Consider the following 13,988-nt stretch of genomic DNA (forward strand, 5'->3'; position numbering starts at 1 on the left):
CTCCCTCTCCCCTCCCCAACCTCCCCAATTCTCCCACCCTACCCCCCTTCCACCCCCCACCCTATTTCTCATTTCCCCCTTGCCCAACTTTGGGCCCATACTAAGGGCTTCTACAGTGACCGTGTCAACCCCCTGAAATGCTATAACTCTTTTATGTGTTACTACTCAAACCTAATAAGAGGGTAATTATCCACAACATGACCAATATAGTAATGTTTACTACCCCTCCCCACCCCCCACTCCCACACATCTATATATACATATATATGTCTGAATATAAGTGCTGGAGAGGAAAGAGACTTCTTAAAAAAGAGAAGGAAAAAATTTCAAGGAAACATTAAATTGAATAGTCACAACCAGTATCTAATCTTCTCATATTCCTTCACCCCGCTGTAACCTTCCTTCATTCTTTTCCAACCATGATGTTACTTCTGCAGGTGCATTAAAGCACTTGAATTCCCCAAATGCTGTTATACGTAAGCATGCAGAATAAAGTAATGCATAATTCATTTTAAGCTGTTGCAATCTGCGTTTGCACTCTATAAACTTTGCTCTTTATTTCTGGAGCTCAGGGGAGAAGTCTGGATATAAAGAAATCCTTACGGCGTTATGCTGTATGTTTTTCATTTCTCTTGCTTTCTGGAGAATGGTAACCTTACCCTTAAAGTGCAGGAGCTTTACGATAAGGGGCCTTGACTGACCCTCTGAAGATGGTGCCCTGGAGGTTACTCTGTGCGCACGCTCGGTTGCAAAGAAACTTGATAAAGAGTCCTTACCAAACGTATCCTTAAGCCAACCTTCCATAAATTCTATGGGGTTGTTACCTTCACTTCTCTTGGGGAAACCAAGAACCCTTACGTTCTTCCTACGTAACCTATTCTCCATTTCGTCCATTTTATGCATGCACATATTTAATTGATCCCTCATTAGCTTTACCTCTTGTCTCATCGGGTTTACATCATCTTCTACCTGACTAAGTCTCCACTCAAGAGCATAAGTCTGAGCACATACTTCTTGAACATCATGTCTTAAAGATAATAGATCATCTCTAATACATTTGAGCTGGTCAAATAGATAAAATAATGATGACTTACAGTTGTTTATTGCTAGGAGGATATCCTGCAAGGATGGTTCCTTCTCTGCTACTGAGACTGGCACACCAATTTCTTCCACTAACTCCTTGCTTAATCCATGCCCCCCCTCCAAGACTGCATGTGATGCTGGATCTGCCGATGTTACTGACGCGACTACTGCTGCTGGGCCTTGACTTTTCCTCCCTCCAGGGTGTCTGGCCTGGGGGCCCTGGTGCTGCACACCCCCTGCCTGTCCACCTTTCTTGGGTGTTTGGTTTGGTGTGTGAGCGAATCGCTCCAGCTTTGCAGCAGCTTGACTTGCCTTTCCTTTGGGTTCACGCTGTATTTGAGCGCCGGCTGCATCCTGTATGGCCATCTCCTATGCTCCCCTTTTCCTGGTCATCCTGGAACGAGCTTCTCCTTGGGTCTCTCGGATGCCACAGACGGCCACTCAATCCCGGGTATGCACTACCTCCCTTCTCACTGGGGAGTGCGCCACTGAAGCCTACCCCGGGAGAGCCGCAGGAGAATGCGCTGAGTGAACGCCGACCGGACACAGGGTCCGTCACACTAATCAGCTGTACAGTTTACCCAGCGTCACAGCATCGCCTTCCCCATGTTGCTAAGCTGGGAGCAGGCATGGGAGTTGCAGTGAGGTCTGGGCTCGCAACGACCTCTCACTCACTTCAGCATCCGGTCACGCCCATTCCCCGGAGATCTTTTTTCCTAACTAAATCACCCCCCTCAACACAAACTCTGGCCACCTCCTTTCATTAATTGATCAGCCATTATGTGTTTGACGCATGGCGCATTAAACATCCCACTGGTAAACAGAACTCGTTCTACTCTGCCTCCATAAGATGTTCTCCAGACTGGATTATTTTCACGACAGCCCCCCTCCTGCCCCATACAGTGTCATCCGACCTGTGCCCCATTACCTGGTCAGGTCATGCTCCCTTAACCCTGGATCTTTGCCTTTCTGCTGCATTACCCAGGAAATGCCACTGGAGACTCAATGAATCTCTGCTAAAACACCCTGAAATTAAAGATACACTTTCTCTTGTGCTAACTGAACACTTCCAGCTTAACAAAGTGTCTGTGACCAGTCCATCCACCTTATGGGAGGCCTACAAGGGGCAATGTGTCTCTGTAAGGTCACGAAGAAGGAAGGATGCAGCCCTTTTCAAATCCTCTTTACTAACCAAACTCTTATCCGCTGAGCGTTCTTTGGTTTACTCTCCCACGGTGGTTCTAACTGCAGGCAGTAACCTCGCTGCGAGACCAAATAAAATCTCTAGAAATGTCAGGCATAGACAAGTGTCTCCTATGGGCGAAACAAAAATTTTACGAATCTTTCAATAATCAACATGGAATGCTGTTCTCCAGACTCAATTCTGCACCCTACCTCTCTTTCCCTGACCACTTTACACAACCAGATGGTACTCCTACTCACTGCTCACAGACTATGACCCAGGTTTTTGGTGAGTTTTATGATAAACTCTATAACTGCCTTACTCCCACCCTTCATCCCCCATTTGACCAGGAGGCTTTTGAGACGTTCATGTCAGACATGAAGCTACCCAAACTGACTAAGACAGATCTATACACATTGAACACCCCCATCACCGGGGAGGAATCAGCTAACACTATTAAAAGCCTACCATCACACAAATCCCCTGGTCCAGATGGCTTCCCCTACTCCTACTACAAGACATTCCTCCCAATTCTGTCGACTCATTTCATATCCCTATATAACTCTCTTCTTCAAGGAGAATTCCCTCACCAGCAGTTTCTACATTCTTACATCTCAGTTATACCTATACCGGATAAGGATCCATCTCTTCCAGACAGCTACAGACTGATTGCACTTTTAAATTTGGACTATAAACTAGTCACTAAAATTTTGGCTAACTGCCTTGCCCAATTTTTGACAAAACTGATCGATAGAGACCAAGTGGGTTTTGTCCCCACCAGACATGCAGGGGACAACACTAGACATACTATTGATCTTATTGATATGCTTAACAGAGTTCATAGACCTGCTCTGATCCTTAGCCTGGAAGCCCAAAAAGCGTTTGATAGATTAAATTGGCCCTACATGTTTGCTACCCTTACTAAATTCGGTTCTCATGGTCCCTTTATCTCGGCCTTAAAAACTCTCTACTCCAATCCCTCATCGCAGGTTCAAATGGCCTCATTTATGTCTCAGTCCTTCCCAATGTCTAATTGCACTAGACAGGGCTTCCCCCTTTCCCCACTTATTTTCATCTTGTGCCTAGAGCCCCTGGCAGAGGTTAAAAGATCCCATCCTGATTTTTGAGGGGTCCCCATGCGACATAGGGGATATAAGCTATCTCTATTTGCGGATTATGTACTTTTGACTCTTACCAACCCTCATATTTCTCTCCCTTCCTTGCATGCTCTCTTATCCCAGTTTAGCTCTCTATCTGGATACAAAATTAACGCATCTAAAGCGGAAGCCATGCCACTACACATATCGCCTGCAGACCTTTTATCACTTCAAAACTCATACCCTTGTCATTGGTGCACCTCCTCTCTCAAGTACCTAGGTGTACAAATTACACCATCCTACTCATCCTTATACTCAGCCAATGATATCCCCCATGGTTAAGGACATTAAGGCCATGTTGGCACTCTGGAATCCTCTACCAATATCCTAGATAGGCAGGATCAATGTGTTAAAAATGTCAGTTATGCCAAAATGACTGTATTGCTTTTGAGATCCTGCCAATCCCTATTTCTATAGCCCAATTAAAATTGTTCAAACGATGGTTTCTTAATTTTATTTGGAGGGACAGGTCCCATTAAGTGGCACGCTCAGTGATTTTCTCTCTCAGAAGTCGCAGAGGTCTGGGAGCCCCGGACATTCACAAATATTACCTGGCCTCCCTCCTCCGTGCGGTGGTGTCCTGGTCCAGTTTAATGCAGCTGAATAAGTGGACAGAGATTGAGATTGACTCTTTTTTCCAGACTCATCCCTGCTCCCTTGTTTGGTCGCCTGCATTGTTTTTGGATCCCAAGCTCCATAGTCTATGTCTAAGCCCTATGCTGTTTTCATTGAGGATATTGCGCACATGTATCACCAAATTCTCTCTCTCTTCCCCGTGTCCCCCCTCTCTTTAATGTTATCTTTAATACCTTAATTCCCGACAGCCTATCTCACTCCCAAATACTCCCCTGAGCACTTGCTGGCCTGTTCCAACTCCGCCACTTTGTCCACCCGGTTACACGTAAACTTTGCCCTTTTGCGGATCTTCAATCCAAACACCTGATACCGAAAAATATGTTCTATTCCTACCTCCAAATAACTTACTACTTATCAACTCTCTCCCCGTCCCTTATCCTACCAAGACTGACAACCTTTGAACTCATCTGTTCTCAGGGCCCCCACCAAACGCGGATAATATCTGCTATTTACCAATTGCTTCAGGCGACCCCTCCACTCTCTGTAGACTCCCACACTTACATGCAAAAATGTACTCAAAATATACATCAACCAATCTCCCTCCCTCAGTGGGCTAAAATATGGACTTCAACTTCCAAAATATCCAGGTGTGTGGCGCAGAGAGAGACAGCATTTAAACTGTTATTTTTCTGGTACAGGACCCCTGAGGTACTACACAGTTTTGACCCTTCTCTCTCCCCTCTTGGTTGTAGATGTGGTAAAACTAGAGGAACTCACTACCATATCTTTTGGCAGTGCGAGTTTGTACCTTTCTGGTTCATGGTGTAGTCCCTGCTCCAACATACTTTTGAGTTCCCTCTTTCTTTGGACCCATTGAATCTCCTCCTGGACCTCCCATTCCCTGGTCTAGGAGAAGCTTCAAATAGATTGGCTTCCACGATCTTACTAGCTGCTAAGAGAGTTATTCCACTGTGTTGGTTATCTCCCTCCCCCCCAACCCAAGCCCAACTTCTACAAGTTATTGCAGACATACGTAGAATAGAGTACATGACAGCTATAGTAGAGGATGCTGTTGACAGGTTTGACAAGATCTGGGACTTGTGGGATCAATCTGACTATGGTTCTCCTCCCTGAATCCTGCTGATACCCCACATACAACACCATGTCTTCCTGTCATCGCTCAACCTCCCTATCTTTACACAGATCTAGTTACAATGAGCAGCCCAATGCTTGATACCTCTTTGGTCTATATCTTTGATTTTCACTTTTTTGATACTCAATTGTCAATTGGCTATAGCCTTTTCAGTAGTATGTTTGATTTCTTTGTCTTTACTGTGCATATTATGCTTTATTTGTATTCCAACAAATAAAAAAAAAACACAGATATCACTAATGTATGTAACACACTTGTTACCAAAACATTCTACTTTTAATATTCTAATTGGTCAATTCGACAGTGGGATCTGCAAACTAGGAACAAACACAGATGCATTCCTAGTTCTATGAAAATAAGAGCTACTTCTTAGCAAGTGTCCACTACTGAAAGTCACTTTACACCCAAGTAGTTTTGCAAATTATCCAATAATTGTTTTGGTCAGAGCCTGCTTGTAAAAAGAAAATACCTTTAAATTATTTAGCAATCCTCAGAGGATATTCAAGACTGACATTTTATTCCCCAATTCATATCAAGGAAATTTAATTTATTCAGCATTAGTTTATGTAGAGCTGACATTATGAAACAAGGGAAGTCCCATCTTTAGAGCTATTCCTGTGAGATACACCTCTATGTGATATTTACATGTGGGCAGACAGGAAAAAGCCTTTTCATATGATACTGACATTTGCAAAATTATAATTTATATTTGTATGCGTACCTTTGTGTTTTGACTTTTCAGGTTTTTCTTCTTTTATTTGTCTCTCTTTCTGGAGAACTGAAAAATATATAAAAGAGGAACACTTAAAGGGGAATATTTATAAAGCAGTGAATTTGACATTAACCAAACATTTACTGCAGGTGAATCACTGAGGTGCATGTGTTTAAAATGCAATGATTGATTCACTTTCAAGGAAAGTTTGTTGAAAGTTACATTCACTGCTTTTTAAAATATGCTCCTGAATGGATGACATCGTATGTTCAAGCATTGTTTGGGTTAGTCAGATTCATATGGCAAATTTTAGAAGGTGAATAATTTTCATCTTAAATAAAAGAAATGTTAAAAAGGAAACCATAGGGCTTAATTTGCTAAAACAGGAGAGTGGAAAATTTGTTGCAGTTGTGCATATAAGCAATCAGCTTCCAAGTTTTATTGTCAAAACCTAATTTAACAAGCTGAAGTTAGAAGCTGATTGGCTACCATGCACAGCTGCACCAGTAAGGCTGGACGAACGGTTCGGCCCGAGCATGAGTTCGGGATGAACGGTTCAGCCCGTGCATGAGTTTGGGCCGAACATTGGCTGTTCATCACATTTGGGGAACACCAGAATTTAAAGGGTGTTCAGCGGGCAATGCACTTTGCCCAATCAGGGCGCAGTAAAAGCTGGTTGTTAAGGAGTAGGTCTGGGAAGCCAGCCGTGGCGTTCTTAACAACTGATGAGTCATCAGCTGTCAATAGGCTTCCCCGCTGACAGCTAAATAAGAAAAAAAAATTGCCTGTAAAAAATAGAAAAAATAAAGGCGTGGGACCCCCTCAAATTCCATACCAGACCCTTACCTGAGCATGCATCCTAGAAAGTCAGGAACTGCCCCTTGTGACATCACGGACCCAGCATGCACCAGTCTGTGACATCACAAGATGGGGTGGTACCAGCAGGTGACATCACCAGGTGGCCCAGCCCTTACCTATATAAGAAACTGTCAAATGGCAGAGGAGGCATTTGGTGGTCGGCCATCAATGAGTGCACAGTGTTTTTTTTTTCTTTTTCAGGTGCGGTGGGCAGTGCGACTGATGATGGATTTACATTTATTTTTTAATAAAGGAATTGTCAAAAACCTGTCTCTGTGTTTTTTTGGTGAATGGGTAGAGCTATGTACCCCATACTCATACACTATTTTTGCTTTTTTTTTTTCACTAGCTGAGTGCCAGCGATTGCAACTGCAAGTCAATTTAAAATGTGATTTGACTTATGCTGCAGTATGTTCTATATATGCTACAGACACGCCACTTTACAGGCAGACTAAGGGGACCCCCTCCCCCCAGGCACTATATTTAAAGAATTTTTTTTATTTTTATTGTTGAACTTTAAGCATCATTAAAATCACTGCTCCTGAAAAAAACTATTGTTTAAAAAAAACATTTTTGCATTAATACATGTCCCTCAGGGCAGTACCAGGACCCCCTTTTATGGCCAATTACTTGCATATAGGCCTTCAAAATGGGCACTTTCGATTCTCATGTTCAGCTCCCTTAGACTTTAATGGAGCTCACTGTTCGGGGCAGAACTTTTCTCCTGTTCGGGAGTTCTGCTGCAAATCAAACAGGGGGGTGTTTGGCCCTCTATGCACCAGATTTTGCACTCTTCAGTTTTAGTAAATCAACCATATAATGTATATAATTAAATAGAATAACCAACATTAACATTATCAATAGAATATCTTTGATAATTTATTGCGTAATGTTTTAAATGTTGTTCTTTATTTCAATTGTTGTTAATTTTAACAATATTAAAGCAAATGACCCCAAAGCAAAACAAAATTAGAAGACAAGAGTTTGACCTTGATGAATGCACCTTTATTTAACCAAGATGAGCTAGGTAAGATTATATGGGAGATGATTAATGTAAAATGTAATAAAATGTGCTTCAGAGTGTTCTTTTGTCAAATAGTATGACACATCTTAAATCTTATAATTATTTTTGCACAGAATACATTATATAGTAAATAACATGTGGGTATAGGATCAAACGTCTCACAACACAAATATATTCTCCTACAGTCACTGTGAGAAGTCAGCTTTAAATATAACTGGGAAAGGAGTGAGAGGGAAACCAAACAAATCAACACAAAATATTGAAAGCATCATTTTATACATTTTTAGAATTGTAGTAGTCAATGACATCAGAAAATCGGGTTTCTAGCCATCCATATCTGACTGCCTGTTTCCAGTGACCTATTCTCAGAGCATTCAGGGAGCACCTTGAGGAAAATGTGGTTTACCATGGGGAAGAGAGTGGATACACTGGGCATCATACCAGGGACATGCAGTCAGGGGAGGCAGGTGAGGCAGGGCCACACTTGCCATGAACATTAAAAAAAAAAAATGGGGCTTCGAGGGTCATAGCTCGGTGACTTGGGGTCACAGAGACCCCAAATTTTTTTTTGGGGGGGAGTATGTAGCCTAAGTCCTACCCCACCACTGGTAAAATTTGGGGCACCTACGACCTATGGTTTCAGAGATATGGGGCTTCTTGTCAGAAGCTAAATACAGAGCAGCCACTTTAAATACAAGCTGGCACACTCTGCAGCACTTTTTGTCAGAGGCACTGAGCTCAATAAACAGCTTGGAGTCTTGGACCAATGGTAAAGTACTATTGGTCCCAGCTGTCCAATACAAATCCTGCAGTGGAGGCACGCCTCTCACTGCAGTGTCATAGAAGGGCATGTGTCTAAAAAGACAAATGCTCCCTTCCAGCCCAGCCCTCTTAACTACAAGGAAAAATTATGTGTTTATATGTATAAGATTTACCCACAACTCCATGTTTTTCTCACACAGTTAAGAGGGAGAAACTTATTCTGTTGAAAAGGTACTGTTATATTCAAGCTAAATCATATATTTATATGTTATAACATAATAATTTATCATTCATCTATTTACTGTGAAATTACTGGTTGGAAGTTAAAACTTCAAACTTCAGTAATTTGTCCGTTAAGCCACCTGCTTGAGAAAATATTATAAATTATCTTAAAAACAATATATAATAATGATTTGTATATTACTTACTTATGGTAATTAACCCCTTGCCACCCAGACCAATTCTGACACGTCTCTTCTACATGTAAAAATCATCTTTTTTTGCTAAAAAATTACTCAGAACCTACAAACATTACATATATTGTTTTAGCAGACACTCTAGGGAATAAAATGGTGGTCATTGAAACTTTTTATGTCACACGGTATTTGCACTGCAATTTTTTTTTTGGAAAAAAACTGTTTCATAAAAAATAAAAAAAAAAACACTAACGTTAGCCCGATTTTTTTTTTATACTGTGAAATATGATGTTACGCCGACTAAATACCTATCATGTCACACTTTAAAATTGCGCACACTTGTGGAATGGCACCAAACTTCAGTACTTATAAATGTCCATAGGTGACACTTTAACATTTTTTACAGGTTACATGTTTACAGTTACAGAGGAGGTCTAGTGATAGACTGGCCACTGACCTCACTGTACGCCCCTGCATCATACATGAGCTACAGCCTGGGCCATAAAACTTTTGGTCAACCAGCTAGCTTTTAGGGCAAAAATATGTGATTCCTATTTACCAAAAGATCTACACATTATATTTTGTAAATAAACATGTACAATGCAATATTACTATTTGCGTGTAAATCATTGAAAATGTTCCAGTAAGATAACCTATGATTTATACACTGGGAAACTGTTCACGCTTATATACTAGTACACCTTATTTCCTGACATGTGCCAGCAGTGATACCCACACAGCAACATCAGTATTGTTCAGTAATGTTTCCAATGTTGTTTGGAACATTAACTCATTTGTAATCAATTCCATAAACATCTAGCAATAACATTGCAAAGCTAATAAGCTGTCAACATATAGCTGTTTCTGTAGCTTTCAGTATGATAGCAGAAATGAGGAACAATACCCTTACCTACAATATCATGTCAGGAGCCTAAACAAATTATCAGGAGGTCCAGAGTAAGAGCTGTGCCCACTTATATGTTTCACATGCACAGGTTGTTCCTCAAGCTGCTAGCATTGTTCTCAAAATGTTTAACAATGCTAACATTTGCAATTTACAAAATATATCTTGTTCCACCATGTTTGTTGTTGCTTCACTGAAGCAAGAATTGGGTCATATATAATAGTTTAAAGTGATTGGCCACACACAAGAAAACTATAAAGCAAAAGCAACATACATAAAAGATCATTTAAAAGATATCTAAGGAAAAATACTTTATTTTTCATTTTGGCAAGAATAGCCAAGGAGTAAAACCCCTGTCTGTTTTTTCTTGTTGACATGTGTGTGCAATTGGGGAGACTTCCTCTCACTTCCTGTTCTGGAGAAACCACAGGATGTACTGCAGGAAGAAATCTCTACCAAGCGTATCTCCCCAGCAGGATCACAACCTGGAGTTATATGAAACCTGATGATTAGGGATGGGCAAACGGTTCAGCCCCAGCATAAGTTCGGGCCGAACTTTCGTTGTTTGGACATTCGGTGAACATCCGAACAAATGGGTCGTTCGACCATTTGTTTGGCCCCGAATCGGCCACAATGTATTGCGGCACTGAACAGTGCATTGCATGTCTGATTGGCTGAAGCAGTGAAAGCTTCAGCCAATCAGGGCACAGAGCACTGTCAGAGTCATGATTGGACACTGTCATCATGGCTCATTCCCACCCCACAGTATAAAAGTATTCTTTCAATGGCAGCCATTTTCAGTGTGATTTCGGCGTGGAGAGAGATAGAACAGGGCTCTGCTATTAGTTAATTAGTGTGCTATACTGTGCTATTTTGCTTCAATTGTCAGTGTAGAATATTAGTTTAGTGTCAGTCTAGGGATAGTGTAAGTGTAGTGAGGAGGACCATCAATCAGCTTTGCATAGTTTTCAACTAGAGTAGGGACAGCTCAGATAGTTTCACTGTAGTGTAGTGAGATGGTGTCATTCATACATACATTAGTGTAGAGTAGGGACAGCTCAGATAGTTTCAGTGTATTGTAGTGAGACTGTACTGTCAGTAATGTCAGTAATCTTGACATTAGTGTATAGCTAGAGTAGGGACAGTTAAGATAGCATCAGTGTAGTCACGGTTGAACACCGTCTATTTCATAGCATTACTGCCAGTTTAACGCCATTTACTTCTGTGTGCGTTGCGGCCAGTTTAAAGCCATTTACTTCTGTGTGCATTGCGGCAAGTTTAATGCCATATAGTTTTGTGTGCGTTACTGCCAGTTTAACGCCATATAGTTCTGTGTGCGGTACTGCCAGTTTAACGCCATAAAGTTTTGTGCGTTACTGCCAGTTTAACGCCATAAAGTTTTGTGCGTTACTGCCAGTTTAATGCCATATAGTTTTGTGCGTTACTGCCAGTTTAACAGCATACAGTTTGGTGTGTTACTGCAAGTTTAATGCCATTTACTTCTGTGTGCGTTCACTGTCAATTTAACGCCATTTACTTCTGTGTGCATTACTGCAAGTTTAATGCCATATAGTTTTGTGCGTTACTGCCAGTTTAACGCAATATAGTTTTGTGTGTTACTGCAAGTTTAACGCCATTTACTTCTGTGTGCGTTACTGCCAGTTTAACGCCATATAGTTCTGTGCATTACTGCCAGTTTAATGCCATATAGTTCTGTGTATGTTACTGCAAGTTTAACGCCATATAGTTCTGTGTGCGTTACTGCCATTTTAACGCCATATAGTTTTTTACATTACTGCCAGTTTAATGCCATATAGTTCTGTGTGTGTTACTGCCAGTTTAATGCCATATAGTTTTCTGTGCATTACTGGCAGTTTAACGCCATATAGTTTTTTACATTACTGCCAGTTTAATGCCATATAGTTCTGTGTGTGTTACTGCTAGTTTAATGCCATATAGTTCTGTGTGCATTACTGCCAATTTAACACCATATAGTTTTGTGTGCGTTACTGCCAGTTTATTGCCATAAAGTTTTGTGCGTTACTGTATGTTTGGCGCATAATATTGCAGTATATTATAGTGTATGCGTGGAGTGTGTCTGTATAGTGTGAGTACTCAAATTAAAGTGCACCAAATACCACTTTACATTGATTAAAGTGAATCTATGTACAGATTTCCACTTCTTCATTACATTTGCTTATAAGCACCGCCCCCTCTTCCCAATAATGTCTGGGAGGACAACAAGGAGAGGCAAACATTCCATTGGCACTATAAGGGGGCCACCAACAAATTTGTCCACAGGCAAAGGTGAACGTGGTGGTCAGTCCTCAGGCAGGGCATCATTTCCTCTGTTTAGTGAGTTTGCCCGTGCTATCCAGCCACAGCATGCAGAGGAGGTGGTGGACTGGCTTACTAAACCTTCCTCATCCTCCTCATCCTCTGTCACACAAGCAGAGACATGTGTGCAGTGCCCTGCAGTTGCCAGAGTGGATAAACCTGCCTCCTTGTCCACATCTATTCCTACTATAACCCCAACATCAGCCATGGAGGAGTCAGCTGAGTTATTTGACCACAGCGTCAGCCACTTGCACCTTGATGATGCCCAGCCATTACTGGATTCAGATGTTGGTTCTGAGGTTGAAGATGACAGGAACATGAGCCTAGAGAGAGGGGAGAACACTGGTAGACAAATTGTCATTCATGTTCCCCCAGCCACAGCGTATAGCTAAGTTGTCTCCAGTGGTAATGATGATGATGGAGGAGATGGAGATGATGATGATGATGATGATGACAATGATGAGGTCACTGATGCGACTTGGGTGCCAGATAAAGCAGAGGAGGAAACTGAAGGTGAGGTGGCACAACCCCAAGGAGGCCAACATCAAGAAAGAGTAAAGAGCAGCCACCCTATTCCATCACATTCTGCAGCTGTTATCTCCTGGCCCACTCCCAAAAGCTCAGCTGTCTGGGCCTTTTTCAGCACATCTGCAGCAGATCGTATTGTTGCTATCTGCAAACTGTGTCTCAGGCACATCAAATGTGGCAAAAACACCAGCCATTTGGGCACCACATGCATAACAAGGCATTCAATGTCCAACCACTCAGCCCATTGATAAGAGCACCTAAAAACCACACAAAAGGGGTACAAATCTGTATGTCTCTTTTCCTCCTTACCCACTTCAGTCTGCCCCTGCTATATCAAGTCATTACCTCTCAGCAGCCTCCAATGACAGGGATGATGGTATAGCACAAGGTGTCCCAGCTCCTAGCAGCACATCTGCCAGCAGCACACCACCAGCCGTAGACTGTAGCTGACAAATTTCTCTGCTGCAGTGGGAAAAAATACAGTCCCTGCCACTGACATGCCTTTCAGCCTGGTGGATTCTGCCCCCTTCCATGAATTCGATGTGGCGTTGGCAGGTTCCCAGTCGCTACTACTTTTCACTTAAAGCCATTCCATCTTTCTACCATTACGTGGAAGGGAATGTTCTGGCATCGTTGGGCAAGGCAGTCAGGTGTAAAATCCACCTTACTGCTGACATGTGGTCCAGCAGGCATGGGCAGGGACAATATATTTTATTCACAGCACACTGGGTAATGCTGCTTGCAACTCAAAAGGTTGCAGGACAGGGCTCAGTGCTGCAGCTTGTTGTGTCCCCGCGTCTCCATACAACTTGTGGTGATGATGCCAGACCTGTGAGCTCTACCTGCTCCTCCTCCTATGCCACCTCCATGCCCTCCTCTGCAGAATTGTCCTATGAACAACCCCTAAGTGTTCAAAGGGCTATTCCATGAGTCAGGCTAAAAGGTGCCATGCAGTGCTTTAGCTGGTGTGTTTAGGGGACAGGAACCATACCGGAGCAGAGATTCTTGCAGCTCTGCAGGGACAGGCTCAGAGGTGGTTCACACCACGCCAGCTGGAGCCAGGAATGGTGGTGTGTGATAATGGCTCAAACCTCCTGTCCGCCCTTAGACAGGGAAAGTTGACACATGTGCCATGCCTGGCATATGTCCTCAATTTGGTGGTGTAGCATTTATTAAAAATACGTACCTAGGGTTGCAAGATGTGCTAAAGCTGGCCAGAAGAGTCTGTAGCCATTTCATGGCGGTCATACACAGCCAGTGCTCGGCTGGCTGAAATTCAATGGGAATTAAACCTG

General features: G+C 42.4%; 1 protein-coding gene across 1 annotated transcript in view; it reads right to left on the bottom strand.

Moving 5' to 3' along the window:
- The window catches only part of LOC141141259 (uncharacterized), a 1,017,917-nt gene that overhangs the window by 790,180 nt on the left and 213,749 nt on the right, over positions 1 to 13,988 (bottom strand). The window contains exon 8 of the mRNA XM_073628940.1: positions 5,874 to 5,930. Coding sequence (XP_073485041.1) covers positions 5,874 to 5,930 — 57 coding nt within the window. The remainder of the gene's footprint in view (positions 1 to 5,873; positions 5,931 to 13,988) is intronic.

Source organism: Aquarana catesbeiana, linkage group LG04 (genome assembly GCF_042186555.1).
Source record: "Aquarana catesbeiana isolate 2022-GZ linkage group LG04, ASM4218655v1, whole genome shotgun sequence".
Taxonomy (NCBI): domain Eukaryota; kingdom Metazoa; phylum Chordata; class Amphibia; order Anura; family Ranidae; genus Aquarana; species Aquarana catesbeiana.